This window comes from Nomascus leucogenys, chromosome 22a (assembly GCF_006542625.1).
Source record: "Nomascus leucogenys isolate Asia chromosome 22a, Asia_NLE_v1, whole genome shotgun sequence".
NCBI classification, from domain to species: Eukaryota; Metazoa; Chordata; class Mammalia; order Primates; family Hylobatidae; genus Nomascus; species Nomascus leucogenys.
Genome location: NC_044402.1, coordinates 52,545,675 through 52,573,621, shown reverse-complemented (window position 1 = coordinate 52,573,621; position 27,947 = coordinate 52,545,675). Strand labels below are relative to the sequence as shown.

The 27,947-nt window shown below is 46.6% G+C and overlaps 2 protein-coding genes, 2 non-coding genes and 2 pseudogenes across 6 annotated transcripts; 4 read left to right on the top strand and 2 right to left on the bottom strand.

Annotated features, from left to right (window-relative positions):
- The first annotated feature begins 1,588 nt into the window (after nucleotides 1-1,588).
- On the top strand, nucleotides 1,589-13,771 carry DDX39B (DExD-box helicase 39B). Of its 3 annotated transcripts, none has more exons than XM_030803254.1 (11): nucleotides 1,589-2,121; nucleotides 3,431-3,773; nucleotides 4,823-4,950; nucleotides 5,242-5,334; nucleotides 7,341-7,524; nucleotides 8,532-8,650; nucleotides 11,100-11,231; nucleotides 12,597-12,706; nucleotides 12,805-12,949; nucleotides 13,073-13,220; nucleotides 13,547-13,771. In XM_030803254.1, exons 2-11 carry the CDS (start codon nucleotides 3,563-3,565, stop codon nucleotides 13,561-13,563), a joined length of 1,287 nt encoding a protein of 428 aa, XP_030659114.1. In that variant the 5' UTR covers nucleotides 1,589-2,121; nucleotides 3,431-3,562; the 3' UTR covers nucleotides 13,564-13,771. The 3 variants fall into 3 exon arrangements, with proteins under 3 accessions (XP_030659114.1, XP_030659115.1, XP_030659116.1); XM_030803255.1 differs by having other exon boundaries at nucleotides 3,561-3,773; nucleotides 13,547-13,759; XM_030803256.1 differs by lacking the exon at nucleotides 1,589-2,121 and adding an exon at nucleotides 2,452-2,942 and having other exon boundaries at nucleotides 13,547-13,760.
- On the top strand, nucleotides 2,917-2,994 carry LOC115832601. The gene has a single exon (XR_004028124.1). It is a non-coding gene; the product is annotated as a small nucleolar RNA SNORD83 (small nucleolar RNA).
- LOC115832602 lies at nucleotides 7,575-7,651 on the top strand. The gene has a single exon (XR_004028125.1). It is a non-coding gene; the product is annotated as a small nucleolar RNA SNORD83 (small nucleolar RNA).
- On the bottom strand, nucleotides 13,765-15,025 carry MCCD1 (mitochondrial coiled-coil domain 1). Its single transcript, XM_003272091.3, has 2 exons — nucleotides 14,808-15,025; nucleotides 13,765-14,252 (listed from the first exon to the last, which is right to left on the bottom strand). Exons 1-2 carry the CDS (start codon nucleotides 14,976-14,978, stop codon nucleotides 14,064-14,066), a joined length of 360 nt encoding a protein of 119 aa, XP_003272139.1. The 5' UTR covers nucleotides 14,979-15,025; the 3' UTR covers nucleotides 13,765-14,063.
- Nucleotides 15,026-15,308: 283 nt separating this feature from the next.
- LOC100604585 lies at nucleotides 15,309-18,089 on the bottom strand (annotated as a pseudogene).
- A 5,640-nt stretch (nucleotides 18,090-23,729) lies between these two features.
- On the top strand, nucleotides 23,730-24,537 carry LOC100582975 (annotated as a pseudogene).
- Nucleotides 24,538-27,947: the final 3,410 nt, after the last annotated feature.

Genomic DNA, 27,947 nt, shown 5'->3' with positions numbered 1-27,947 from the left:
ATATTGCTTAAACAGCCCAAATGACTATCCTTTGAAACTTGTTGGAGAAACAAGAACAAGTAGTACTTTATTATTTCTCTAAAGTGAGAAACATGGTTCCTCATTTGGGAATCTGAGGACTATAGATGGCAACTGTAGAGAAAAGCTGGAGTGTAGGAGCAAGTGCTCTTTGCCCCTTTACCTTGCATTTTCTTCATAGCACTTACTGCTACTGGTTTTTTGAGACAAGGTCCCGCTGTGTTTCCCAGGCTGGAGTTCCAGCTCACTGCAGCCTTGACCTCCTGGACTCAAATGATCCTCCCACGTCAGCCTCCTGAGTAGCTGGGATTACGGGCAAGTGCCACTATGCCTTGCTAGTTTTAAATTTTTTTGTAGAGATGGGGTCTCACTGTTGCCCAGGCTGGTCTGAAACTCCTGGGCTCAAGCAATCCTTCGGCCTCGGCTTCCTCAAGGGTTGGGTTACAGGCCTGAGCCACTGCACCCTGACCACTTATCGATACTTGACATTATATTTGTGTTTATGTGTTTTCTTCCCTGTAATGTAAACACTGTGAGAACAGGGCTGTTCACTGCTGTGTCCCCAGATCCTAGGACAGCATGTGGCACAAGGGAGGCAGTTGATAAATACTTTTGAATAAATTAAATGATACTTGGGAAAATACCTTCTATGACACCATTCTTGAATTGTTACTTCGTCACTGAAGACAAGCTTACTTCACCAAGAATTTGAACCAATAAGATAACCTGTAGCGTATTTACTAACCAGATTCTTTGAGCAGGGAGGCAGAATACAATAGAGAATGAGAGATGTTTGCATCCTGGCTGTAACCTCACCAGCCGTACTGTTTGAGATATGTTGCTTTGCTTCTGTCAATAAGATGAGAATAACAGTACCTACTCCTTAGTATTAAATGATTAAGTGTATTAACAGGAAGAGGGCCAAACGTTTGTTGTTTTATTACACAGCAGGACATCAGGTCTTACTTTTGTAGCTCCCCATCTCAAAGACGGGGATGGCAAATGTTTCATTCAGGAAAAAAATCCAGGTTGAACAATGGGGCTGTTGGGGCGGGCCCAAGAACATTCTGCTCGAATTAACAGTATTAACGGGCCAGGCGCGGTGGCTCACGCCTGTAATCCCAGCACTCTGGGACGATGAGGCGGGTGGATCACCTTAGGTCATACATGGGTGAAGCCCCGTCTCTACTAAAAAAACAAAAGTTTACTGGGCGTGGTGGCGGGCGCCTGTAATCCTAGCTACTTGGGAGGCTGAGGCAGGAGAATCGCTTGAACCCGGGAAGCAGCGGTTGCAGCGAGTCGAGATCACGCCATTGCACTCCCGCCTGGGCGACAGAGCGAGGATCTGTCTCAAAACAAAAACAAAAACAGTATTAATGGAATGTAGTATAACCCTCAAGCCCTACTATTAACACTTGGGGCCGAATCCAGACCCCGTCTTCCCGCTCGAATTCAGAACACCTTCCTGACTCACTGGCCCTAGGGCATCAGCTACCTCGGACAGCATCCTTTTGGGAAAATACCGCCCACCAGCCCCATGACTGGGAAAGAGTCGGGCAACACCCCTGAGCACTCCAGTTCCCTGAGACTTCCCTCCTCCCTCCCCTCAGCTAGGGCCCGCCGTTTCCTACTGCGTGCCCAGCCGTCCTCAGGTCACCTTCACTACCGTGCCAAGGACCCCGTGGGAACTCTCAGCCCTCGCCACACTCGTTCCTCGCGCATCCATGGAGGGGTGACTAGAGAGAAGACCTGCGTGGCAAAAACCTAAAAGAAGAGATGAGGGGTATGGAGAGGAGTAGGACAAGAGAAGAAAGATAACAGTGGGAGAAGACGTTAGTTTCCTTTATACCTTTTGTTACTGGAGGTAGCAGGGAAGTTAGAAACGGTTTTAAAACAAATTTCAGACAGGCATTTTCCAAAGGCAAGCCTGGAGCGCACGGATCTGTACAACCGCGGAAGGCCCTGTTTCCGGTCCCTTGCGCCTGCGCTCTTGCAACCAAGAAGGCGGGAGGCTGGAGTAGAGGGAAGCCTGCAACCGGAAGTGAAGGCAGATTTCCCTCCTTCGTCGCTGTTGCTGCCGCCATACGCGCTCTCCCTGTTTAGGTAAGCTTTGGCCTTCGCTACAATCCGTTTCCATCTGCGCTTCTCCGCACCCATTCCGTCACATGGGTTCCTGATACCCTTTTCACAGGCGATGGTCTGGTCGCTGGGGCCTAGTTGGTTCGCTATTTCCATAGCTTGCATCCTTTTCGAGAGCAAAGAGCTCCTGGGGGGAGGAAGGGAAGCTAAGGGGGGGGCCCAATCCAAGATGGTGTCCTCGGCGCCATTGTGTTCGTTTTGCTTCCTTCTTCCAATGGGTTCTTCTCATATTGGAGGCCCCAGCATCAATGAGAGGCGGCGGTAGGCGTCCCTTGGTCTTGTTATTTGCCGAGGGCGGGGCTCTTCTCACCTTCCTTGTCCTTTCTTGAGCTCTTTCTCGGCCCTCGGTGGGACTGGGAGGAGGAGCTGGTTTCTGGGCGCAGTTGGATTTTTCTCACCTTGACTTGCCCAACTTAATTTGGAGTGCTTTCCGAGTGTTTACGATTGGTGTCATTGTATGTTTCTCCAAAAGGAGTCTCACCTTCGTAGCGCAACAGTGATGTGAGACCACTTGGTAAAGATCCTGTTAAAGCCTGGGCGGGGATTGCTTTTCTCTGTCAACTATTAGCTTTCTTGTTGTAGGGTGGAGACATGAATTTGTGTGTGTGTGTGTGTGTGTGTGTGTGTGTGTGTGTGTGGCCGAGCCTTTTGTCTTGCACCGCCCTTCCCCCCCCCCCATGCTAATTACACGAGGCTTTCTTAAACGGAAGGGAGGATACTGAGAAGTGGGAGGCTGAGAGCTATGGGAGGTGGACCGCGGCCATATGATGTTTTCTTTTCGAAAGGTGAGCGCTTTGCGCAGTGATGACTCTCATCTATCACCCTTGACTGATGGCTGCTGAGTTAGGCATCCATAACGGTGGGATTATAATAGGGAAAGCGCAGTCTTCCTTTGAGGACTTTTCAGGACTCTGCTTGTCATCTCCATTTTCCACTTTACTAAGTTATTAGTCATATTTTACCTTTTATTATCTATTCTATTTCCTCACTGTTACTTTCAGATCAAGAATTTGTAAGTTGGTCTTCCCCTTCCAACTTCTCTGGTTTCCACTACTGTGATTGTTAATCTTGTTGGGAACCTCTGTCCTAACCACTTTCCCTGGTACTGCTTTTTCTGTTCTGCTATATTTGCTTTTCGTTTTTATGTTTTGTATCTGTTTTTCTTTCCAGGTAAAAGTTTCCTAGTTTAGGGAAAGTGGGAACTGGTGATGGAAAAGAGGTGGTGAGGGCTCTGCTCGTGACTAAGTCTTGCTTTTTTTTTCCCCCCCTCCAGCTCTTCTGTTAGAAATAGTATCTTTGTTTTCCTTTGCTGTTCCTCAATCCCCTACTCTTCACTCCTTGTTTTCACCTATTTTGCGAGAACCCATCCAGATCCCCCTTCCCATCTTCCCCTGCCGGCCCAGTTATGGCAGAGAACGATGTGGACAATGAGCTCTTGGACTATGAAGATGATGAGGTGGAGACAGCAGCTGGGGGAGATGGGACTGAGGCCCCTGCCAAGAAGGACGTCAAGGGCTCCTATGTCTCCATCCACAGCTCTGGCTTTCGTGACTTCCTGCTTAAGCCAGAGTTGCTCCGGGCCATTGTCGACTGTGGCTTTGAGCATCCGTCAGAAGGTAAATTTTCTCTTGGGCATGTAGTGCTCATTGGGCTCTTTAAGGGTACGATAAGAAGATGTGTTTGTCGTTGCTCAGGTGGTGGTAAGGGTTTATACTTAAGGCTAGATCAGGGCCAGGTGCAGTGGCTCACGCCTGTAATCCCAGCGTTTTGGGAGGCCGAGGCAGGAGGGTGAACACTTGAGCTCAAGAGTGCAAGAGAAGCCTGGGCGACATAGGGAGACTCCAGTCTCTACAAAACGTTCAGAAATTAAGCAGGTGAGGGTTGAGGCTTCAGTGAGCCATGATTGCACCACTGTACACCAGCCGGGGCGACAGTGAGGAAGAAAAAATCAGGAGATAAGTATCAAAAACGATTTTGGATAGAGGAGGCTTATACAGGCGTATTCTTTTTGTGATAGCACCAAAGTGCTAATGATCCAAAAGTAACTTCCAGGTCTGCCATTCATTCTTGTGACTGGCTTTTCTTGTCTGCTTATTTTTAATTTTGTCACTTGACTTCTAATTTTAAATTTCCAGAAAGGTCCTGGTTGGACCTGTAGTCTCCCTCTGTTGGGCCAGGCCAGCTGTGGTCTCTGGAAACCTCTATGACTGGTTTAGAGATGACTGGCTTCTGGGTCAGGTACCAAGTCCTTCGTTTTGTCCAGGGTTGTAGTTATGTGACCCGAAATATAGCAACCTAAGTAGGAGAAATGGTCTGTGGCAGGTATTCAAATGTTATGAATTGTTACAAATTAAGAAAAATAAGGACAGAGCCAGGATCATTGAAGATGAGCGGTTGGTAGATGCAAAGGGTTTGTTACTAGGACTGGGAAGGCCTAGATCTGGAGGAGGCTAAAGCTAGGAGGAATTAGGAGAGTCTGATTTTGAGGTGAATGTAATTGAGCAGAGAGAGGTAAAAAGGGTCTGGAAGTTGGCAAGAACCAGGTAAATACTAGACTTTGAGAACTGAGTGGTAAGAAATGGGCTTGGCATGATGAAAAAGCTTGTAGAGTTATCTGGAGACTGAAGTCTAATTTATCTTCCTCCCCACCCCCCCCTACTTTTAGTCCAGCATGAGTGCATCCCTCAGGCCATTCTGGGAATGGATGTCCTGTGCCAGGCCAAGTCGGGCATGGGAAAGACAGCAGTGTTTGTGTTGGCCACACTGCAACAGCTGGAGCCAGTTACTGGGCAGGTATATTTGGGGAGAGTGCTGGGGAGGGGATTTTGGTTAGGACTATAAGGGAAGGGTGTTTTTGTCCTAGCTACATGATGCTTGCAGAGCCATGAGCACATGACCTCTGTTACCCTTGACAACCTGACAGCTGTGGGGAATGTTCTGTTGCAAGCATGGGGTTCATGATTTAGATCACAGAATTGAAGTCATTTATTATCAGCTGAGGTGTGTTTTTGTGACAGTCACTTTCCTAGAGGGGATAATGAAGGGCTACACTTACTGTATGTCTCCGTCTACCTCCTGCCTAAGGTGTCTGTGCTGGTGATGTGTCACACTCGGGAGTTGGCTTTTCAGATCAGCAAGGAATATGAGCGCTTCTCTAAATACATGCCCAATGTCAAGGTAAGCCAAGGTAAAGAGACCTGAGAGTGAGGGTGTGGCAAGTTGGAGGGATAAGAAACTTGTAGGCCAATAGTCTGTTTAATTTTGGAGAAGCTTTAGTTTGCCGTGGTTTAACAGTGTTGAGATCCTGTGTAACAGGAGGATTTGTAATTGGGCTATGGATGATGCGTAACACAAGACCACCCTTTTCTTACTACTTTATGCTGGCTTTGAATCATATCAGTTTGATAATTTTGGGGTGTGTGGCAGAGAAAGCCGGAAACTTTAAAACAGCTCCAGTGGTGTGTGAATATTGAGGATTCTGGCCAAGTGCACAATGGCTTACACCTGTAATCTCAGCAGTTTGGGAGGCCAAGGCATGTGGATCATTTGAGGTCAGGAGTTCAAGACCAATGTGGCCAACATGATGAAACCCTCTCTCCACTAAAAATGCAAAAATTAGCCATGCGTGGTGGCACACACCTGTAGTCCCACCTACTTGGGAGGCTGAGGCAGGAGAATTGCTTGAACACAGGAAGCAGAGGTAGTGAGCTGAGATTGTGCCACCACTACATTCCAGCCTGGGTGACAGAGCGAGACTCATCTCAAAAAAAAAAAAAAAATCTGATTGAAGTTAAGCATTTTTGGCAAGAATCATTCATAGGTGATGCTGTATCTCCTGTTATGCCACAAGTCTGGTTGACTTATGTTAGTTATTTTTATTTTATTTGTTTTGAGATGGAGTCTCGCTGTGTCCCTCAGGCTGTGAGTGTAGTGGCGCGATCTCAGCTCACTGCAACCTGCGCCTCCCAGGTTCAAGCGATTCTCCCGCCTCAACCCCCCAAATAGCTGGGACTACGGTATGCCATCATGCCCAGCTAATTTTTGTTTTTTTTTTTTAGTAGTGACAGGGTTTCACCATGTTGGCCAGGCTGGTATCGAACTCCTGACCTCAAGTGATCCACCCACCTCGGCCTCCCAAAGTGCTAGGATTACAGGTGTGAGCCACTGCACCTGGCCTCATTGATGATTTTAGATTTACCATAGGATTAGCGTCGTGATAATCTGATTCCACAGTCGTTCTTTTCCCCCTTGAAACCAGAAAGTAGTTTCTGGTGTTACTTGATACTGTACCAAGGCCCAGATCCCTAAACAACTATTCACCTAATGGTTTTAACATGAAGTGATGATATTTAGCCCGAAGCAGTAACTTAATGTTCCATGTGTTTTTTTGTGGTACTTTACACTAATCTGGTGATTTCTTGCTGTCCTTTATTTATTTGTTTTTTATTTTTTGAGATGGAGTCTCGCCCTGTCATCCAGGCTGGAGTACAGTGGCTCCATCTTGCCTCACTGCAATCTCCACCTCCCGGGTTCAAGCGATTCTCCTGCCTCAGCCTCCTGGCTAATTTTTGTATTTTTTGTATTTTAGTAGTAAATTTGTAAATTTTGTATTTTAGTAGAGATGGGGTTTCACCATGTTGGCCAGGCTGGTCTTGAACTCCTGGCTTCAGGTGATCCGCCTGCCTTGACCTCCCAAACTGCTGCGATTACAGACGTGAGCCACCGGGCCTGGCTTTATTATTTTTATTTTTATTTTTTTGAGATGGAGTATCACTCTTGTTGCCCAGGCTGGAGTACAATGGTGAGATCTTGGCTCATCACAACCTCTGTCTCCCAGGTTCTCGTGCCTCAGCCTCCCGAGTAGCTGGAATTCAGGCGTGCGCCACCACACTTGGCTCCTTTATTTTTTAAATGAAGCCTGGCCTCATAAATGAAGGAAGATGGTTAGATTAAGTCAGTAGAACTGAATTATTGTCCTGACTGCTCCGACTAGCCATGTAACTTTAGTCAATCATCCTCAGTGTTTGGTGGGGGGACATCAAATTTTTAAATTAGATGACCTCTAAAGTTTGTTTTAGTTTGGAAACATGCTAAAAATTGGTTTAGCTCAAACAGTGGGAACCCTGGGGGGATTGGACTCTTTCCTTCCTCTTGTTTGAGACTCTTTGCTCCTGGCTCGGCAGGTTGCTGTTTTTTTTGGTGGTCTGTCTATCAAGAAGGATGAAGAGGTGCTGAAGAAGAACTGCCCGCATATCGTCGTGGGGACTCCAGGCCGTATCCTAGCCCTGGCTCGAAATAAGAGCCTCAACCTCAAACACATTAAACACTTTATTTTGGATGAATGTGATAAGATGCTTGAACAGCTCGGTGAGTGGCAGTGCTGGGGCTTGGCTAATGCTGGGGAGTTGTTCTTTGGAGCCAAATGATGTTTATTTGAAACAGGAGCACCTCAGTGCAATGACGACTCTTTATCTATCACCCATGACTGATGGCTCTGGGTTCCCTGGTTGATCTTTATTGTGCTTTTAAGCACAGTAAAGGGTGTCATCTATCTTTCTATGATTTTTGTTTTTAACCTTTGAGAATAGGGGACTTTGATAATTTTAGACATAAGTCATCACCACCACCACTGTGTTCATTATAGATTCCTATACTGGGAGTCATAGGGGAGATTCTAAACTGAAAGAGAAGACAGGACCCTTCTGGCATCTCCAGCACAGCATTTACAGTCAGAATTTATAGCTGAATAAGTGTCTAAACTCAGGTCTGGGATTAATAGAGTGTTTGTAGCAGTTTGTGCGGTGTGGTATTCTAGTGTGCCAGGTGGGGTTAATGGAAGATTTTTCTGTGAGAATTGAATCTTGGTGAACGAGAGTGGGGTTGGACATAGGCCCCATAAGTCATTACAAATGATCTTTGGCAATTCAATATGGTGAGCTATAAAGGTGGGCTCCAGGTAGGGATGTCATATTTGCCTGACTTGATGGAAAAGTGATCCAGAGAGTCATAGATGGACTCTGATATCTGGAGTATAATATGTGCTTGATATTTGTAGCCTGCTGAAGGCTGTCTGGGGCTTGGGCAGGAAAGGGTTGGGAGAAGGGCCTGTAGAGCATGTTTTGAAGGCCTTGAAAGCCTCTGCACTGGGCTTTATCCCCATTCATAGTTGGGAACTTTGGGGTTTTACCTTATTTCTTGATTGGTTAAAACAAACAGCTGGAATCTGATCCCAATTCTTGATTCCAAGTCCATTGCTCTTTCCATTGTGTTATTACTATTTCCAGCAATCTTCACCTCACTGGGAAGTCTACCTCTAATCTTTGTTTATCATACCTGCTTATTTTCTTCTACAATTCTTTTCCTTGTTCTTGTAGACATGCGTCGGGATGTCCAGGAAATTTTTCGCATGACCCCCCACGAGAAGCAGGTCATGATGTTCAGTGCTACCTTGAGCAAAGAGATCCGTCCAGTCTGCCGCAAGTTCATGCAAGATGTAAATACCCTTCTACCTTCTCTCCCTCCACTCCCCGCCCGCTGCCTCCTCCCCTTCCTCGCCCTCTTCCTCAGACTCCCTTGTCATTCAAGTGCCAAGAAGGCGGCTTGTGCCCAACTGGGAGTAATGACTCCTTGAAGAGACATACAGAAGCAGAGACAGCTAGTGTTAGGGTCTGCGCGGGTGCCAGGGAAACTCCGGAAGACTTGGTCGGGTTAATGTGAGAGCGGGTAGTGTTCGACTTTTTCAAAAATCACAACATTTTTGAACCTCTTCTCCCTTCGGGGGAGGGCAGGATTTTTCTGCCCTACCACCCACCCATCCATCGTCTCTTACATGCCCCCTACAGCCACGCACCCTCAAGGTGGCATCGAGCATACAGCTGGAGCCTTCTGCTCACCAAAACTCCTACTTCCCGGTGGCAGGAGAGCAAGAGAGGGACAGACAGATGGCAGGGCATGTCCAAAAGAAGAGCATCAGCACAAATGAATCCTCCCCTTCCCCACCTCCAGGGGTGGGGGCCTTTGGCACCTCAATCCCCGATACCCTACTCCTTCCCACCCACATCTCCTTGCACCCATCTGGAACCTCGGTTGATGTGAGCCGGCAACAGAGAAGCACCGTGGCGCGGCGAGGGAATGCAGACGGCACCCAGCGGTGGATGGCGGCAGCGGAGGCCGCGGGGAAACCTGACCAGGAAGCTGAGGACCAAACCAGCCTCTTTTTCCGTTCCCGGTTTTTTTCCTGAACCCAACGCGTGCCGTGCCCCGTTTCCCCCAATATGTGTTGGGGAGGGGTGTCCTGAATGGGGTGGTAGATTTTTTTTCTTAAAAAAATTTTTTTGTTTTTTTAAATACTCAGAGGAGAGGGACATAGGAAAGGTAAAGTAGATGTAATCGGGTGGGTGTTAGGGTTTGGGGCTAGGTGGGGCCAATTGCATAAGCAGTGGAGTGTGTTCTTCCCCTCCCTGCAGTGTTCCTTCCTGTGGGATGATCACTCTTTAGCTAGTATTTGGGGCTAGAATGAGATTCGAAGGAGGCCGTGGAACTTCTTTTTAGAAAGCCTACCTTGGCTGGGCCTGGTGGCTCACCTCTAATCCCAGCGCTTTGGGAGGCCAAGGTGGGAGGATTGCTTGAGCCCAGGAATTTGAGACTAGCTGGGGCAGTGTAGTGAGACTTTGTCTCTACCAGAAAAACCGGGCGTGGTGGCGCATGCCTGTAGTCCCAGCTACTTGGGAGGCTGAGGCAGGAGGGTTTGCTTGAGCCTGGGACGTGGAGGCGGCAGTAAGCTGTAATTGTGCCACTGTACTCCAGCCTGGGTGATAGAGTGAGACCCTGTATCAAAACAAAACAAACAAAACCTGCCTTCTGGGATTGGGCTTCTGGTTTTTTTCCCATGACACACGCATCCTTTCCTATTTTGTCCTCTCGGTCTTCATATTAACTATCTTCCCCCAGGATAGTATAAAAAGTGTTAGGAAAGTTGGGCCTTGGAGTTGTGGTAATTTCTGTCTTTGTTACTTTCCTCCCCTTCAGGGGGTTTTTTAATTTTAAAGATGAATGCAGTGAGGTATAATGGTGTCTGCCTGTAGTCCCAGCTATTCAGGAGACTGAAGCAGGAGGATCACTTGAGCCCAGGAATTTGAGGCTATAGTGTGCTATGATTGTGCCTGTGAATAGCCACTGCACTCCAGCCTGGGCAACATGGTGAGATCCTGTCCCTTAAAAGCGTATCTGCTGCTCTGAATTTGGTTTTTTAACACCACTTACTGATACCTTCCCTGTAAACCTGTAGATGGTTTAATTCTTAAGAGACCAGTCTCATCTAAAACTATCCTGTTGTGGTCTGACGGCAAGTTACTCATCTTGAGTAATTTTTGTTTCTCCTTAAGTGGCATTTTGATTGTCCATTGCAGCATTCTGATCTTAAAAGACATCCACTTTCCTAATGCACATGAGATTCTCTTAGTTGAAGTAGGAGAATCAAATGGAGCAGTCGTCCTCCCCTGACCCCATGTTCTTACAAGCAACTCTGATGGAGTTACTCTGACCTTGAGTCACTGCCTCCCATCATTTCCCAGATGTTTGGTCCTTGCTCTCCCTTTGAGAATCATCTCTCATTTTCTTTCCTCTCCCACCTCTATTTGAGGTAATGGCATCTGTGCCATTGGGTGGTTTCACTGCTCCTTGAGTTCATTTGCATTTTCTTTTCCATGATAGTTTTTAGTTGGGCAGTCTTAAAACTCATCTGATAGGAAGGAAATTAGATGTAATGTGAGAGAGACCACAGTAAAATGTGGGTATTTTTGGGAGTGGGGTGGGGTTTTCAATCTTCTCTTTCCTCCCCATCCCCCCATGGGGTGTATTGGAGATCAACTTCCTCCACCCCCCCAGGTTTAACCCCCCCACTCTGCCCTCCTCCCGTTCCCCACCCCCTTCCTCCCCCCCAGCCAATGGAGATCTTCGTGGATGATGAGACGAAGTTGACGCTGCATGGGTTGCAGCAGTACTACGTGAAACTGAAGGACAACGAGAAGAACCGGAAGCTCTTTGACCTTCTGGATGTCCTTGAGTTCAACCAGGTCAGTTACACGTCCAGTAGGGGGATGAGCATTGGAGCACTCCAGCTGTAGCAGAAACCTGGATATTAAGTACACTTTTATTGAAGAAATCACATGTGTGATGTGGGAGAGAGTGATGAGGGTATAAATATCTTAGGGGTTGAGCATGAGTAAGGTGGGAGCTGCATTTCTATTCTATGGCTGGCACGGATATGTCCTCAATAACCTCAAGGAAAATAAACTTCAAAAATAAGATCCTTGGCCAGGCATGGTGGCTTATGTGTGTAATCCCAGCACTTGGGGAGGCTGAGGCAGGTGGATCACTTGAGCCCAGTCGTTTGAGACCAGTCTGGGCAACATGGCGAAACTTCATCACTACCAAAGAAGAAAATTAGCCAGGTGTGGTGGTGTATGCCTGTAGTCCTGGATACTCTGGTGGCTGAGGTGAAAGGATAGCTTGAGCCCAGGAGATTGAGGCTGCAGTGAACTATGATTGCACTCCAGCTTGGGCAATAGAGGGAGACCTTGTCTCCAAAAGTCCTTGAAAGGTTTTAGGAAGTTGTTGAAAGTCTTGAAATGATTTTTGAGGGCATGTTAGGGTTCTTAAATGTTTAATTCCTCTAATAACTGCTTATTCAAGAGAAGCATTTCTGACTGGGTGCAGGGCAGTGGCTCATGCCCATAATCCCAGTAGTTTGGGAGGCTGAGGCAGGAGCATCGCTTGAGCCCAGGACTTCAAGACCAGCCTGGGTGACATAGGGAGACTCCCATCTCTACAGGTAGTAAAAATAAAATAAAATAAAATAAAAGTAGCTGGGCGTGGTGCTGTGCACCTGTGGTCCCAGCTACTTGGGATGCTGAGGTGGAAGGATCTCTTGAGCCCAGGAGGTGGAGGCTGCAGTGACTTGCGATTGCACCACTGCACTCCAGTCTGGGGGACAAAGTGAGAACCCATCTCAAAAAAGTGTTTAATTAATATACTTGTGAGTGGTCTATTTGCATTTAAAACTACTTTCTAGAATTAGGATAGCTCCCTTAGGTTTAATGTTTTGGTGAGCAAGAATATCAGTTACCCCTCCAGATCTTAATTCTAGTTTTCTATCACTTTTTCATGAGGTGATCTCATCCTCGTCTCCTACCATGTCTGGCAATTTTGATTTCTGAACTCTGTGCTGCCTCAGGCCAGCTTCCTTAGGGAAAAATCAGTGCTGAAATAAAGTTATATTTTCTCTTCTGCTCTAAATATATAGTGGGGGAATAAGAGATGAAGAGGAATTCCTGAGAACATAATTACTAGAAACTCCCCTCTCCCACGTAATGTTTCTCACACACCATGGACCCGTATTCCCCCAATTTGAGACCCCCCCCCACCCCACCCCACAACAGGTGGTGATCTTTGTGAAGTCTGTGCAGCGGTGCATTGCCTTGGCCCAGCTACTAGTGGAGCAGAACTTCCCAGCCATTGCCATCCACCGTGGGATGCCCCAGGAGGAGAGGTGAGCTGAAGATGGGAAAGATATTTTGTGTCCTTGGGAGAAAAAGACAGTTGAGAGAAGGGAATCTCAACATGTTTTAAATTTCCTTTATCACAAAGGCTTTCTCGGTATCAGCAGTTTAAAGATTTTCAACGACGAATTCTTGTGGCTACCAACCTATTTGGCCGAGGCATGGACATCGAGCGGGTGAACATTGCTTTTAATTATGACATGCCTGAGGATTCTGACACCTACCTGCATCGGGTAAACCCCACAGGCTGAAGAAATCCCACTCTCCCATTCCCTTTTCTATTTGTACATCTTCATCCCTGCCTCTGGGTCTTTTTCCTCTTCGGTCTTCCAGTGCTACCCTCTGTCTCCCTCCAGGTGGCCAGAGCAGGCCGGTTTGGCACCAAGGGCTTGGCTATCACATTTGTGTCCGATGAGAATGATGCCAAGATCCTCAATGATGTACAGGATCGCTTTGAGGTCAATATTAGCGAGCTGCCTGATGAGATAGACATCTCCTCCTACAGTGAGTACTGATCTCATGAAACCCTTTAGGTCCTCCCTGTTCCTTAGTGTGTTTGTTCTAAATTTCATCACATAGGTCATGGGCACCTGATGCATAATGGACACTTGACTGGTTCATGCCCCCTGGTCTTTGATGCTGTGTTGGAATGTTTTCCTGACCTTTATGTGGGGTTTCTGTCTTCTCTCATCATATTACATCCCTTCCCTCACCCCCACGTCGTCCTCTGAACCCAGGCAGTACACCAGCGTCTGCATGTGTGCCGTGTGTTCCTGCCTCGCTTTCCCCTTTTCATGCCTTATTCTGACCATGCTACGTTTTCTTCTCAGTTGAACAGACACGGTAGAAGACTTCGCCCATTCTGGAATGTGACCGTCTGTCCTTCAGGAGAGGACACCAGGGTGGGGGTGAAGGAGACACTACTGCCCCCACCCCTGACAGCCCCCACCCCATGGCTTCCGTCTTTTGCATCACCACCACTCCTGAACCCCCATTTCTGATTTGTCAGAATTTTTTTTAACAAAACTAAAAATGAAACACATGTGTCTGTGGTATGTATAAGTGCTTCGTCCCTTTATTGTATTTGGGGTGAGGTTATTTTAGGGCATGGTCCACTGTAAATTCCTATAAGGCCTGGGTGCCCTGCCTGCTGTGAGATCAAAGGGGAATGGGACTAAGACTGCAGAGCCCTGGCTCCCCCACTACCTGCCAATTGCCTGCGCTTTATGGAGGTCTCTTCCACTTTCTCTGGCCTGGGAGAGGCTGGGGTGTTTATGATCCCAAGGCTCCTGGTGGGTGGTGCATGTATTTCCAGTGCCTGAGGGTGCTGTGGGCACTGGGGGAAACTTAGGCGCCTCCTCCCAGGTGCTCTCGGTGCCTCCTCATCTGTTCCTTCAGCTTCTGGATCTTGAGCACCAGGGCTTGGGCCTCCCAGGCTCCCTCCTGCCCTTCCAGGAGGGCCTGGTACAGCTCCAGCTGCTGCTCCAGCAACTCTTCAGCTTGGGCCAGCTCAGCTGTGTGGTGGGTCCCAGGGCCCTGGTCAGGGAATTAGGGGAGGGAGCATCAGCCAGGGCAGGGGGCCGAGGCCCTGGGAAGCTTTGTTGCAGGCTGTGGCTGGAAGTGAGAAATTCCACCTTCCCTATTCGTTTTTGACCCGGTTGTTTAAGGACACCTGTACTGAGAAGGCCAGGTAGCTCCCTGTCTTGGGCATAGGCCTCAGTGGTGAGGGGGGAGCAGATAGAGTTCCCTGGCCCAGGGGCTGTAACTGGCTACCTTGAACAAGGATATGGGGTCACTGGAAAGAGGATCAGCTGCTCCTCCCCGCTAAGAAATAATTAACTGTTAGGTGAGGGGGAATAGATCCTGTTCAAGGACTGTGGACTGTGCTGTTGTGGGTGGGGGTGGGGTGGGGAAAGGGAGCCCTGAGGTCTTGGCTGGGGGAGGTGGGGAGAGGAGCTGGTAGCTGAACTAAGAAAAGAGCTGCAGGGGTAGGCGTGGTGTGGGGTGGTGCAGGGTGGGATTGAGGGGTTTTTTTCCCACACCCCCATATAAATTCTCACACCCTCTGTTCCTATCTGTGGTGCCACTTACCCTGGGAGGGGACGTCATCTTCCCATTTCCTCTGGAGCTGGTCTGCTCTTCCATGCTTGCCTTGGGGTTTTGGGAGCAGCACCCATGGGAGCCCTGGGGTGCCAAGGACCAGGAGGGCAGAAGGAGGCGAAGGAAATGGCACCGAGAGAGCCAGGGCAGAGAGAGGACCATGGCAAGTGACCTGGCAGGGAGCTGTGTGAGCTGTCCAACAGCCACCAGGAACTGGTTCCCTTCAGGCCTTGGCCTCACTTCAGTGCCTGGCCCTGCCCAGGCCCCAGCCCCCAGCCCTGCCCCTGCCCCTGCCCCAGCCCCCAGCCCTGCCCCACGTCTCTCCCAGCCTGACCCCAGACAGAGTCCAGGAACAACTCCTGTTCCTGATGTGAAAAATGTTCCTGCCAGTTTAGGCAGAACTTGCTTTAGAGCACTGGTGCCCAGCCTACCACAGGTCTGTGTTTTTTTTTTGATCTAGTGTTTATTAGGTATGAATTTTACAAACATATATTAGCGGTAGCTGTGGAGCTGGAGAGTATTGCACCTTCTCCAAGCTGCATGGCAAGAACCACCAATAGTGTGGTAGAACTTACAGCCCTTTCCGAGGCCGTGGCTCTCTTGGCCTGCAGATAGCCTACGCATCTCCCTGTGCTTGTTGTGGACCGCTGGGTGTCAGGTTTCCTTCTGATAGTGTTATGGAATGGATCAACTAGGATAACCTCAAAAACTTTGTATGTGGAATATTTAACCAGCCCAGTGAGAATTCAGGACTCAGAGCCCCACAGTGGCATCCAGCTTGCTCTTCTGTAACAGACTGAAGGCTTTGAGCAAACCAGCTGGTTAACACCACGATAGACAGGCTTGCTGTTAAGTTGCCTTCTTAGGAACTGGATTTTCAGCCACCACGGCGCTTATATATAACATAACCTTGCTTGGCTGTAGCCCAGTAGCGTGCTTTATTGGGCTGGGTGGGGCGGGGATCCCTGTGGAGAGCAGAGAGCTGGTGGTACTGCCAGCAGCGGACCCTCAGAAGAAAGCTCATGACATCAGACTGCTTCTTCCATAGCTTCTGGATGTACTTGTATGCACCATCTTGGTTTACCCAGTGGCTGCTGCCGGACAGAAACGAAAGGCTACCACAGGTCTTGTGCCTTTTGTTTTTTTTGAGACGGAGTCTCGTTCTGTCGCCCAGGCTGGAGTGCAGTGGTGCAATCTGGGCTCACTGCAAGCTCCGCCTCCCGGGTTCACGCCATTCTCCTGCCTCAGCCTCCCGAGTAGCTGGGACTACAGGTGCCCGCCACCACGCCCGGCTAATTTTTTGTATTTTTAGTGGAGACGGGGTTTCACCGTGTTAGCCAGGATGGTCTCGATCTCCTGACCTCGTGATCCGCCTGTCTCCGCCTCCCAAAGTGCTGGGATTACAGGCGTGGGCCACTGTGCCCGGCATGCCTTTTTCTTAACACTGTCTTTTCTCACTTCACTCTGCAAGGTAGGAATTACCTCACTGGTTTGCACCTGAGGAAACTGGCTCAGATGGTTTCATTCAGCACTCACTGGGGAAGTGTCTGTTGGGGGCAGCTCTAGGCTGGATGTGCTCGAAGGTCCACAGGTGGTTGTTGGTAGGGCCTGGAGGGTTCATGTCTAGGTTTACCTGACTTGAAAGCTCATCCTGATCTTGGCTCAAGTGCTGATTCCCCTTTGCAGATATACCTTTTATTGTGCTTCCCTTTATTGTTCTTTGCAGACACTGTTTTTTATTTAGAGATTGGAGGCTTGTGGCAACCCTGTGTCAAGCACATCAAACAGGTCTATTGGTGCTATTTTTCCAACAGCAGACAGACATCATGTCTCCATGTCACGCTGTGGAATTCTCAAAATGTTTCAAGCTTTTTCATTATTATACCTGTTACAGTGACCTGTAATCAGTTATTGAAGTTAACTATTGTGATTGTTTCGGGACACCACGAGTGATGCTCAAATAAGACAAAAAACTTAATGGAAAAATGTGTGTGTTGTGACTGCTTCACCAACTGGCCATTCTCCCGACTCTGCTTTCCAGGCCTCCCTATTCCCTGAGGCACAACAATATTGAAAGGAATAATCCATGCGGCCAAATGGCAAACGTCATTGTCTTATTTTAAGAAGTTGTCAAAGCAGCCTTCAGCAGCCATGCCCCTGATCCATGGAGGCAAGACCCTCCCCCAGTAAAAAGATCGGGATTAGCTGAAGCTTCAGATGATTGTTAGCATTTGTTTAGCAATTAAGTATTTTAAAATTAAAGTATATGGCCAGATAACAGTGGCTCACGCTTGTAATCCCAGCACTTTGGGAGGCCGAGGCGGGTGGATCACTTGAGGTCAGGAGTTCAAGATTAGCCTGGCCAACATGGTGAAACCTCATTTCTACTAAAAATACAAAAATTAGTTGGGCATGGTGATGGGCACCTGTAGTCCCAGCTATTTGGGAGGCTGAGCAGGAGAATGGCTTGAACTCAGGAAGCGAAGGTTGCAGTGAGCCAAGATCGTGGCACTGCACTCCAGCCTGGGTGACAGAGCGAGACTCCGAGACTCCGTTAAGTATATACACAGTTTTTTGTACACAATGCTACTGTACACTTAATAGACTACAATATAGTACAAACATAACTTTTATGCACAATAGGAAACTAAAAAGTTTGTGTGACTCACTTTGTTGCCATGGTCTGGAGACAAATCTTCAGTATCTCCGAGGTATGCCTGTGATTTCCCTTTCCCTCTTCTTGCTGGCCCAAAATGACCTTGTTTCTTGCCTCTGTCTAACCCTGCATGCTGTAGGGGTTTGCCTTCTCTGGTAGGTCTGGGCACTTTGTATCCTTTGTAACCTTGGCTCATGGGATATGACACTGGTACAACTGGCCTCAAGTTCTGTTGGACTAGTGAGCCTCCCCCCACACCTCCTGAACTAGAACCAAAGGCCTGTGCACACACCGTGCCTGTGTGAGTCTGCGTAGAGATGTCAGCTTCCTGCAGAGTGTTCTGAAGGGTTGTCCTGTTGTGACTGGAGGGCATAGCCACAGGCCCAGAGGCAGGGGTGGCTCAGAAAGGAGTGGCTGGTCCCAATTTTGATCATCTAGGAACAGGAAGGTCCTTAGAAAACCATGCCCCAGAAGGCAGGATTGCTGGAGAGTGGACAGCTGCTAGCCAGCTCGCTATCTGGATATCACTCTGCATTGGGAGGGAAGATGGCCTCTGCCATGGTGTAACAGTCCAGGAACCAGGCAGGGAGGCCTTCCCAGCGGTCAATGCTTCTCATAGTTGCGGGCCAAAGCACCTTTAGATGAGGCCAAAGACTTTACATTCCTCATTAGCTGACTTTTTCCCACTTAAGTGGAAAAAGAACCCAGAACCTTTGTAAAAGTTTTAGGGGAGAAGGGCTTTCCCTCTTGTATCTTGGTGATAAGGTTATGCATGACTCATACTTTAATTGCAATGTGTACACAGCTAAAGTCTTCATTATTAGAATATAAGAGCCCCAAACTACTGTTGTTATAGGTAAGTGAAACTATGTAGTATATGGTTAAACAATGCACAATCAATTAACATTGAAAATGGCCGGGCGCGGTGGCTCATGCCTGTAATCCCAGCTCTTTGGGAGGCTGAGGCAGGGGGATTACTTAAGGTCAGGAGTTCAAGACTAGCCTGGCGAACATGATGAAACCCCGTCTCTACTAAAAATACAAAAAATTAGCTAAGCGTGGTGGTAGCCACCTGTAATCCCAGCTACTTGGGAGGCTGAGGCAGGAGAATTGCTTGAACCTGGGAGTCGGAGGTTGCAGTGAGCTGAGATCATGCCACTGCACTCCAGCCTGGGCGACAGAGCAAGATTCCTCCGTCTCAAAAAAAAAAGAAAAAAAAAAAAGGAAAAAAGAAAAGAAAAAAAAAAGAAAATTAACTACAATTTTGGGGGGTGGACAGAGTGATGCTGTGTTACCCAGGCTGGAGTGCAATGGCACAATCTGTGCTCGCTGCAACCTCTGCTTGCTGGGTTCAAGCAATTCTTATGCCTCAGCCTCCCAAGAAGCTGGGATTACAGGCGTGTGCCACTATGCCGAGCTAATTTTTGTATTTTTAGTACAGACAGGGTTTCACCATGTTGGCCAGGCTGGTCTTGAACACCTGGCCTCAAATGATCCGACTGCCTCAGCCTCCCAGAGTGCTGGGATTACAGGTGTGAACCACCACGCCTGGCCCTCTATCTGTTAATTTAAAAGATTAGCAGCCATTTAGAAAAAACAACAAGTGAGACTTTTGCAAGACAATCTAAATGATACACTAATAACAATCCTTTGGGAAAATGACATTTCAACCATGTGAGTTTCTGCTTTAGGTTATGAACTCTAAAATGAACTAAAATGAACTAAATGGACTAACCCCCAATAATTTATAGTAGCTAGTGTTTTTTTTTGTTTTTTTTTTTTTTTTTTTTTACAGTAGGTAGTTCTAAACCATAAATAAAATAGAATCTGAATTTTGGCTTTGTTCATCTGTGGGAACTGAATTAAGAAAGCACTGGCCTTTGGGTCAGTTCAAATATAGTGGATGAGGCCAGGCGCAGTGGCTCACACCTGTAATCTCAGCACTTTCGGAGGCCGAGGCGGGTGGATCACGAGGTCAAGAGATCAAGACCATCCTGGCCAACATGGTGAAACCCCATCTCTACTAAAAATACAAAAATTAGCCAGGCATCGTGGTGCACGCCTGTAGTCCCAGCTACTCGGGAGGCTGAGGCAGGAGAATCACTTGAACCCGGGAGCCAGAGGTTGCAGTGAGCCGAGATCATGCCACTGCACTCCAGCCTGGCCACAGAGCAAGACTCCGTCTCAAAAAAAAAAAAAAAAAAAAAGAAAAAAAACAAATACAGTGGATAAATTGTGGATCTCATAATTGTAGAAATGAAGGAATTAAGATAAAAAAATACATAAACCAGAATACCTAGTGCTAAGGTTGAATGTCCCCACCAAAACTCATGTGACATTTAATTGCTATGCTAATGGTATTAAGATGCGAGACTTTTCTTTGTTTTTTTTGAGATGGAGTTTTGCTCTTGTTGCCCAGGCTGGAGTGCAATGGCACAATCTCAGCTCACTGTAACCTCTGCCTCCCATGTTCAAGTGATTCTCCTGTCTCAGCCTCCCGAGTAGCTGGGATTACAGGCACATGCCACCACGCCCAGTTAATTTTTGTATTTTTAGTAGAGACGGGGTTTCATCATATTGGTCAGGCTGGTCTCGAACTCCTGACCTCAGGTGATCCACCTGCCTTGGCCTCCCAAAGTGCTGGGATTACAGGCGTGAGCCACAGTGCCCAGCCAATGTGGGACCTTTCCCAGTTGATTAGATTAAATAGATTAATTTCATTGTATGGCATGATAAAAATCAGTTCAGCCTCTTTGCCCTTCCACCTCTCACAGTGGGATGGTACTGCAGCCAGGCCCTCATAAGATGCCAATCCCATGCTCTTGGACTTCCCAGCCTCCAGCTCTGTGGGAAATACATTTGTTTTCTTTATAAATTACCCAGTCTGTGCTGGGTGTGGTGGCTCACGCCTGTAATCCCAGCACTTTGGGAGGCCAAGGTGGGTGGAAGGCTTGAGCCCAGGAATTTGAGACCAGCCTGGGCAACATGGCAAAACCCATTTCTACAAAAAAAACACAAAAATTAGCTGGTGTGGTGGTGCAGGCCTGTGGTCCCAGTTACTTAGGAGGCTGAGGTGGGAGGATCACTTGAGTCTGGGAGGTGGAGTTTGCAGTGAGTCGAGATCCTGCCACTGCACTCCATTCTGAGCGACAGAGAGAGACACTGTCTGAAAAAACAACAAAATAAATTACCCAGTCTGTAGTATTCTGTTATAGCAGCAGGAAATGGACTAAGACACATAGATTATGTTTCCGTGTTTATTTATTTAGTGTTGTTTTTGTTATTCCTGACTCTTAATATAGTCTTAATCAGATGAGCATTCTGGCCTGGCCTCCGCAGGAGGGGCCTGTCTTTAGCCAGGGACAAGAGGAGATTAAGGCCAGCATGATCCACAAGGTCAAGGGGCTGCAGAGCCCCCTAAGGCCAGTGTGCTGATGGGCCCTTCAATATTGTATCCTACCCAGTGGATTGGCAGGACGGGGTGACTGACAGGAATCATTGTTGCCTCTATGGGAAAGTCTTATGGAGATGGGGGCTGAGGGATGTTGAAGTTTAGCCATTACGTTACAGTGAGAGAGATTACATTACTAAGTGTCAGAGACCCTGCTGGTCACTTTCTGTTACTGTCACAGGTGGCTTTCACAGTAACCTTTTAAGAGAGCTCTTTTCATTTTTCTTGTACGTGGCTGTACAGTTGTTCCAGCATCATTTACTGAAAAAACTATCTTTATTGTATTGTCTTTGCTCCTTGTATTTATGTGGGACTATTTCTTGGCGCTCTATTCTGCTCAAGTGGATCAATTTGTCTATTCTTTGCCAATGCCACTCTGTCTTTCTAAAGTTAATTTTTCTATTGACAAATTTTATACATTTATGGTGTACATCATGTTTTTATATATATATGCACATACATACACATACATTGTGGAACGGATGAACCAAACAATTTAATAATATGTACATTACCTCACATACATATTTTGCGTCTGTGTAATGAGAATGCTTAAAGCTATTCTCATACTATTTTGAAATACACAATATGTTGTTATTAAGTTTAGTCACCGTAAGTTACAATAGATCTCTTGAACTTATTTTTCCTAACTGAAATCTTGCGTTCTTTGACTAATATCTCCCCAATTCCCCCACCTCCCAGCCTCTGATAACCACCAGTTTACTCTCTATTTATGAGTCTGACTTTTTCTATACTCCACATATAAGTGAGATTGTATTTGTCTTTCTGTGCCTGGCTTATTTCACTTAACATAATGTCTTCCAGGTTCATCCATGTTGTCACAAATGACAGGATATTGTTTTTTAAGGCTGAATACTATTCCATTTTTTATATATACCACATTTTCTTTATCCATTCATCCATTGATGGACACTTAGGTGGATTCTATATCTTGGCTATTGAGAATAATGCTGCAGCCAGGTGCAGTGTCTTGTGCCTATAATCCCAGCTAATTGGGAAGCTGAGACAGCAGGATCGCTTGAGGCCAGGAGTTGCCCTGGGCAACATAGACTCTGTCTCTAAAGGAAAAAAAAAAAAAGAATAATGATGCAATGAACATGGGAGTGCAAATATCTCAACATACTGATTTCATATCCTTTGGATATATACCCATTAGTGGGATTGCTGGATCATGTGGTATTTCTATTTTTAAAATTTTTGCAGAATCTCCATACTGTTTCCCACAACGGCTATGCTAATCACCACTCTGTCTTGATTACTATGGCTTTATAGAAAGTCCAAGTCAGGTAGTGGTGGTCTTTGACTTTATTTTTCTTCTATATTGTGCTGGCTAGGTCTTTTGCCTCACCATATAAAGTTTGAATCAGTTTGTTAATATCCACAAAATAACTTACTGAGGTTTTTTATTGAGATTGCATTCATTCCACAGATCAAGTTGGAAAGAACAGATATATTAACAGTATTGAGCCTTCCTATGAACATGGAATATCTCTCCATTTGTTTAGTTCTTTGATTTCGTTTGTCAGTTTTGTAGTTTTCTTCATATAGATCTTGTACATATCTTCTTAGGTTTGTACCTAAGTGTTTCATTTTTGGGGGTGCTAATGTAAGTGGTATTGTGTTTTAAATGGCAAATTCTGGACCAGGCGCGGTGGCTCATGCCTGTAATCCCAGCACTTTGGGAGGCTGAGGCAGGCGGAACATGAGGTCAGAAGTTCGAGATCAGCCTGGCCAACATGGTGAAACCCCGTCTCTACTAAAAATACAAAAATTAGCTGGGCATGGTGGGGCATGCCTGTAATCCCAGCTACTCAGGAGGCTGAGGCAGGAGAATTGCTTGAACCCGGGAGGAGGAGGTTGCAGTGAGCTGAGATCGCGCCACTGCACTCTAGCCTGGGTGACAGAGCAAGACTCTGTCTTGAAAAACAAAAAAATTAAATGGCGAATTCTACATGCTCATTGCTGATACATAGAAAAGTGATTGGCTTTTACATATTAACTTTATATCCTGCAACCTTGCTATAATTGCTTGTTAGTTCCAGGAGTTTTTATGTGTGGATTCTTTTTGATTTTCTACATAGACAATCATATCATCTGTAAACACAGACAGTTTTATTTCTTGTTCCAAATTTGTATACCTTTTAGTTCCTTTTCTTGTCTTACTGCTTTAGCTAGGACTTCCAGTACAACGTTGAAAAGCCGTGTTGAGAGGGTCATTCCTGCCTTGTTCTGATCTTAGCAGGCAAGCTTTTAGTTTCTCACCATTAAGTGTGATGTTAGCTGTGGATGTTTTGTGGATGTTGTTTATCAAGTTGAGTAAGGTCTTCTCTATTCCTAGCTTGCTAAGAGATTTTTTTTCAATCATCATGAATGGGTGTTGGATGTTGTCAATTGCTTTTTCTGCCTCTATTGATATGATCATGTGATTTTCTTCTTTAGCCAGTTGATTTAATGGATTACATTAACTGATTTTCAAATGTTGAAGTAACTTTGCATACCTGGGATAAATCTCACTTAGTCATGGTGTATTGCTCTTTTCATACATTGTGGATTTGATTTACTAGCATTTTGCTGAGGATTTTTGCATCTATGTTCATGAGAGATATTGGTCTGTGGTTTTCTTTTTTTGTAAAGTCTTCATCTGATTTTGGTATTTGGCTAATGCTGGCCTCACAGAATTAGTTAGAAAGTATTCCCTCATGGAATCCTGGCCTCATGAAATGAGATAGAAAGTGTGTGTCTTGGCTTTGCAGACGCCACCATCAGGAGCCCCGTACTATCAGCCATGGTCAACCCCACCATGTCCTTCGACATCGCTGTCAATGGAGAGCCCTTGGGCTGTCTCCTTCAAGCTGTTTGCAGACAAGTTTCCAAAGACAGCAGAAAACTTTCGTGCTCTGAGCACTGGAGAGAAAGGATTTGGTTATAAAGGTTCCTCCTTTCACAGAATTATTCCGGGGTTTATGTGTCAGGGTGGTGACTTCACACGCCATAATGGCACTGGTGGCAAGTCCATCTATGGGGAGAAATTTGATGACGAGAACTTCATCCTAAAGCATACAGGTCCTGGCATCTTGTCCATGGCAAATGCTGGACCCAACACAAATGATTCCCAGTTTTTCTTTTTTCTTTTTTTTGAGATGGAGTCTTACTCTGTCGCCCAGGCTGGAGTGCAGTGATGTGATCTTGGCTCACTGCAACTTCCACCTCCCGGGTTCAAGCAATTCTCCTGCCTCAGCCTCCTGAGTAGCTGAGATTACAGGCATGCGCCACCATGCCTGGCTAATTTTTGTATTTTTGGTAGAGATGGGGTTTCACCATGTTTGGTCAGGCTGGTCTCGAACTCCTGACCTCAGGTGATCTGCCCACCTCGGCCTTCCAAAGTGCTGGGATTACGGCGTGAGCCACCACACCTGGGCGATTCCCAGTTTTTCATCTGCACTGCCAAGACTGAGTGGTTGGATGGCAAGCACATGGTCTTTGGCAAGGTGAAAGATGGCATGAATATTGTGGAGGCCATGGAGCACTTTGGGTCCGGGAATGGCAAGACCATCAAGAAGATCACCATCGCTGACTGTACACAACTCGACTAACTTTGACTTGTGTTTTTTTTTTGTTTGTTTGTTTTTTGAGACTGAGTTTCACTCTTGTTGCCAGGCTGGAGTGCAATGACGCCATCTCAGCTCACTGCAAGCTCTGCTTCCTGAGTTCAGGCAATTCTCCTGCCTCAGCCTCCTGAGTAGCTGGGATTATAGGCAGGCACCACCACACCCGGCTAATTTTGTATTTTTAGTAGAGATGGGGTTTCTCCGTGTTGGTCAGGTTGGTCTCGAACTCCTGACCTCAGGTGATCCCACCTGTGTCAGCCTCCCAAAGTGCTGGAATTACAGGCATGAGCCACCGCGCCTGGCCTGACTTGTGTTTTATCTTAATCACTAGACCATTGCTTCTGTAGCTCAGGAGAGCACCTCCATCCATCTGCTTGCAGTATCCTAGAATCTTTGTGCTCTCGCTGCAGTTCCCTTTGGGTTTCATGTTTTCCTTGTTCCCTTCCATGCCTAGCTGGATTGTAGCGTTAAGTTTATGATTATGAAATTAAAACTGAATAACAACAACAACAACAAAAGAAAGTATGTCTTCTGGAAGAGATTATAGAAAATTGGTATAATTTTTTTCCTTAAATGTTTGGTAGAATTTATCAGTAAACCCATTTGGGGCTGATGTTTTCTGTTTCTGAATGTTATTAATTATCATCTTAATTTATTTAATATATGTCTATTCATTTCATTTTTTATACTAAAATTTTTTTATAAGACAAGGTCTCACTATGTTGCCCAGGCTTCTCTCAAACTCCTGGGCTTAAATTGGCTTCCCAAAGGGCTGGGATTACAGGCATGAGCTACTGTGCCTAGCTTCATTTCATTTTTAATTAAATTTGTTTTAAATAATAATAGATTTAACTCTAGGGGGCCGAGGCGGGCGGATCACCTGAGGTCCGGAGTTTGAGACCACCCTGGCCAACATGATGAAACCCCATCTCTACTAAAAATACAAAAACTAGCCGAGCGTGGTGACGGGTGCCTGGAATCCCAGCTACTGGGAAGGCTGAGGCAGGACAATTTCTTGAACCCAGGAGGTGGAGGTTGCAATGAGCTGAGATCGTGCCATTGCACTCCAGCCTGGGCGACAGAGCGAGACCCCATCTCAAAAAAAAAAACAAAAACCAACCAAACAAAAAAACCCAATAACAATAACAATAATAGATTTAAAGGGTTGCAAATCTAGAACACAGAGTTTCCATAAACCCCAGCTTTCCTTAATGTTAACATCTAACAAAATTATGTCAAGACTAAGAAACTAAGAAATTAACATTGCTATAATACTATTCGCTAAACTGTAGACTTTATTTGGACTTCACCAGTTTTTCCAGGGCCCATTAATGCATTTAGCTTTTGGGTCTCCCTAGTCTTTCTGATCATGAGTTTCTCAGTCTTTACCTGTTTTCATGACCTTGAAAGGTTTGAAGAATACTGGATAGATAATTTGTAGAATGTCCCCCACTTTGGGTTTGTCTGATGCTTCCTTATGATTAGATTGGGGTTATGGGTTTAAGGGAAGAATACCATAGAGGGGAGTGTCCTCATCACATCGTTTCTGGGGGGCAAGATGTTAACGTGACTCTGATTGCTTGGTTAAGGTAGTGTCTGCTACATTTCTCCACTGTAAAGTTATTATTTTTCCTTTTTCATACTCTAGTCTTTGGAAGCAAGTCGGCAAGTCCAGCCCGTATTCAAGGTGAGAGAAATAAAACTCCAATCTGCTGGAACAGAGATTCTCATAATATATTTTTTGAAATTCTTCTGTAAGGGAGATTTGCCCCTTCTTCCTTATTTATTTATTTAATTATTTTTGGTTACCTAAATCAGTGTGGAATGAATATTTATTTATATTTTGGGTTATAATCCAATACTGTTGTAACTTTGTTGCTCAGATTATTCCAGCTTTGTCCATAGGGAGCTCTTTCAGGTTGACTCCTGTGTCCCTCTGACATGCCCTTATTTTTTGGTGGTGTGGGTTGGGAGATGGGTGGGGGTTACTTTCTGGCATTACAAGATGTTCCAGGCTCATCTTATATTTTTCCTATGCCAGCCCTAGAATCAGCTGTTTTTTTAAGAAGCTCTGAATCCTTTTATCAGGGAATGACTTATTATAACCAAGGTCTGGGCACTGGGTGCACATTTCACTCTTCTAAGGAGGACACAGAGGTCTCAAGAACTGCCTGAACTCACACAGGCACATAAATGGCTCTCACTTCAGCACCACTTTAGAGCTGATTCAGCTGGGCGCAGTGGCTCATGCCTGTAATCCCAGAACTTTGGGAGGCTGAGGCAGGCGGATCACCTGAGGTCAGGAGTTTGAGACCAGCCTGGCCAACATGGCGAAACCTCGTCTCTGCTGAAAAATACAAAAGTTATCTCGGCGTGGTGGTGCATGCCTGTAATCCCAGCTACTTGGGAGCCTGAGACAGGAGAATTGCTTGAGTCAGGGAGGCAGAGGTTGCAGTGAGCTGAGATCGCGCCACTGCACTCCAGCCTGGGCGACAGAGCAAGACTCCGTCTCAAAAAAAAAAAAAAAAAAAAAAGGGAAAGAAAAAAAGAGCTGATTCCGCTCAGACTTTGACATCCCCGACTTGATGACCAATTATCCATGCAGGTCTTTATTTCTTAACGCTTCTGTTTTTCAGTATGAAGGGCTTAGACACTAGTAATTTTATTCGGTAATATTTGGAGATTTTCCTAAAATAAACATCTCACCTTTTGGTAACATGATTCACTTACAGCATTGACCAGAATAGGCAAGAGGAAGAAGACGGTGGAGGGAGGAGTCACGTTGTTCTTTCCTGTGGAGTATTTCCCAATTCCTGCTGCTCTTTCCACATCCCTGGGCCTGGGAGAAGGATGGCACCCTTGGACCATGATAGAAGAATGGTGATTTGGAAACACCTGCCTTTTCTGTCTCCCCACCCCTTCCATTTCAGTGCCCATTCTCTCTCCCAACCCATGGCCCATGAGCTTTTCCTTCTCCTAGCCTCTCACCTAGTGCTGGCTCCTCAGAGAGAAGTGAACCATCACCCCCTGGAGGGTGGAAGTGGGGAGAGAGAGGCCAGAGCCTGGGGCTGGGGCAGAAGCTGCAGCAGGAAGGAAGGAGGTTAGAGAGACAGATGAGGGGTGAGATGTGAGTACTCAGAGGGAGAATGAGGACATCCCCAGCATCTCCACAGAGGAGGGAGGAAGGGGCCTTGGGTGCTGGGGCAGAGAGGGGGCAGGGTCTGGATGGGACGCCCCACACTCAGTCCCTGGTCCTCTGACAACACCTCACCTAGTCACGCTGAGGGGCTTCTCCAGGCCCAGGGGCACCTACAGGCAGGTGTATCTCATGCCTTCTCTGGGAGGGTCCCCCACAGCTGCCCAGCCCTGATATGTCTCATCTCCCTGGGTCTGGT

Coding starts and splice junctions, on each gene's coding strand:
- MCCD1 (XM_003272091.3), bottom strand. CDS start 14,978: ATGGTCCTCTCTCTGCCCTGGCTCTCTCGGTGCCATTTCCTTCGCCTC. Junction 14,253..14,807: donor AGATGACGTCCCCTCCCAGG/GTAAGTGGCACC, acceptor TTCCCTGACCAG/GGCCCTGGGACCCACCACAC.
- DDX39B (XM_030803254.1), top strand. CDS start 3,563: ATGGCAGAGAACGATGTGGACAATGAGCTCTTGGACTATGAAGATGAT. Junction 3,774..4,822: donor CTTTGAGCATCCGTCAGAAG/GTAAATTTTCTC, acceptor CCCTACTTTTAG/TCCAGCATGAGTGCATCCCT. Junction 8,651..11,099: donor GCCGCAAGTTCATGCAAGAT/GTAAATACCCTT, acceptor CCTCCCCCCCAG/CCAATGGAGATCTTCGTGGA.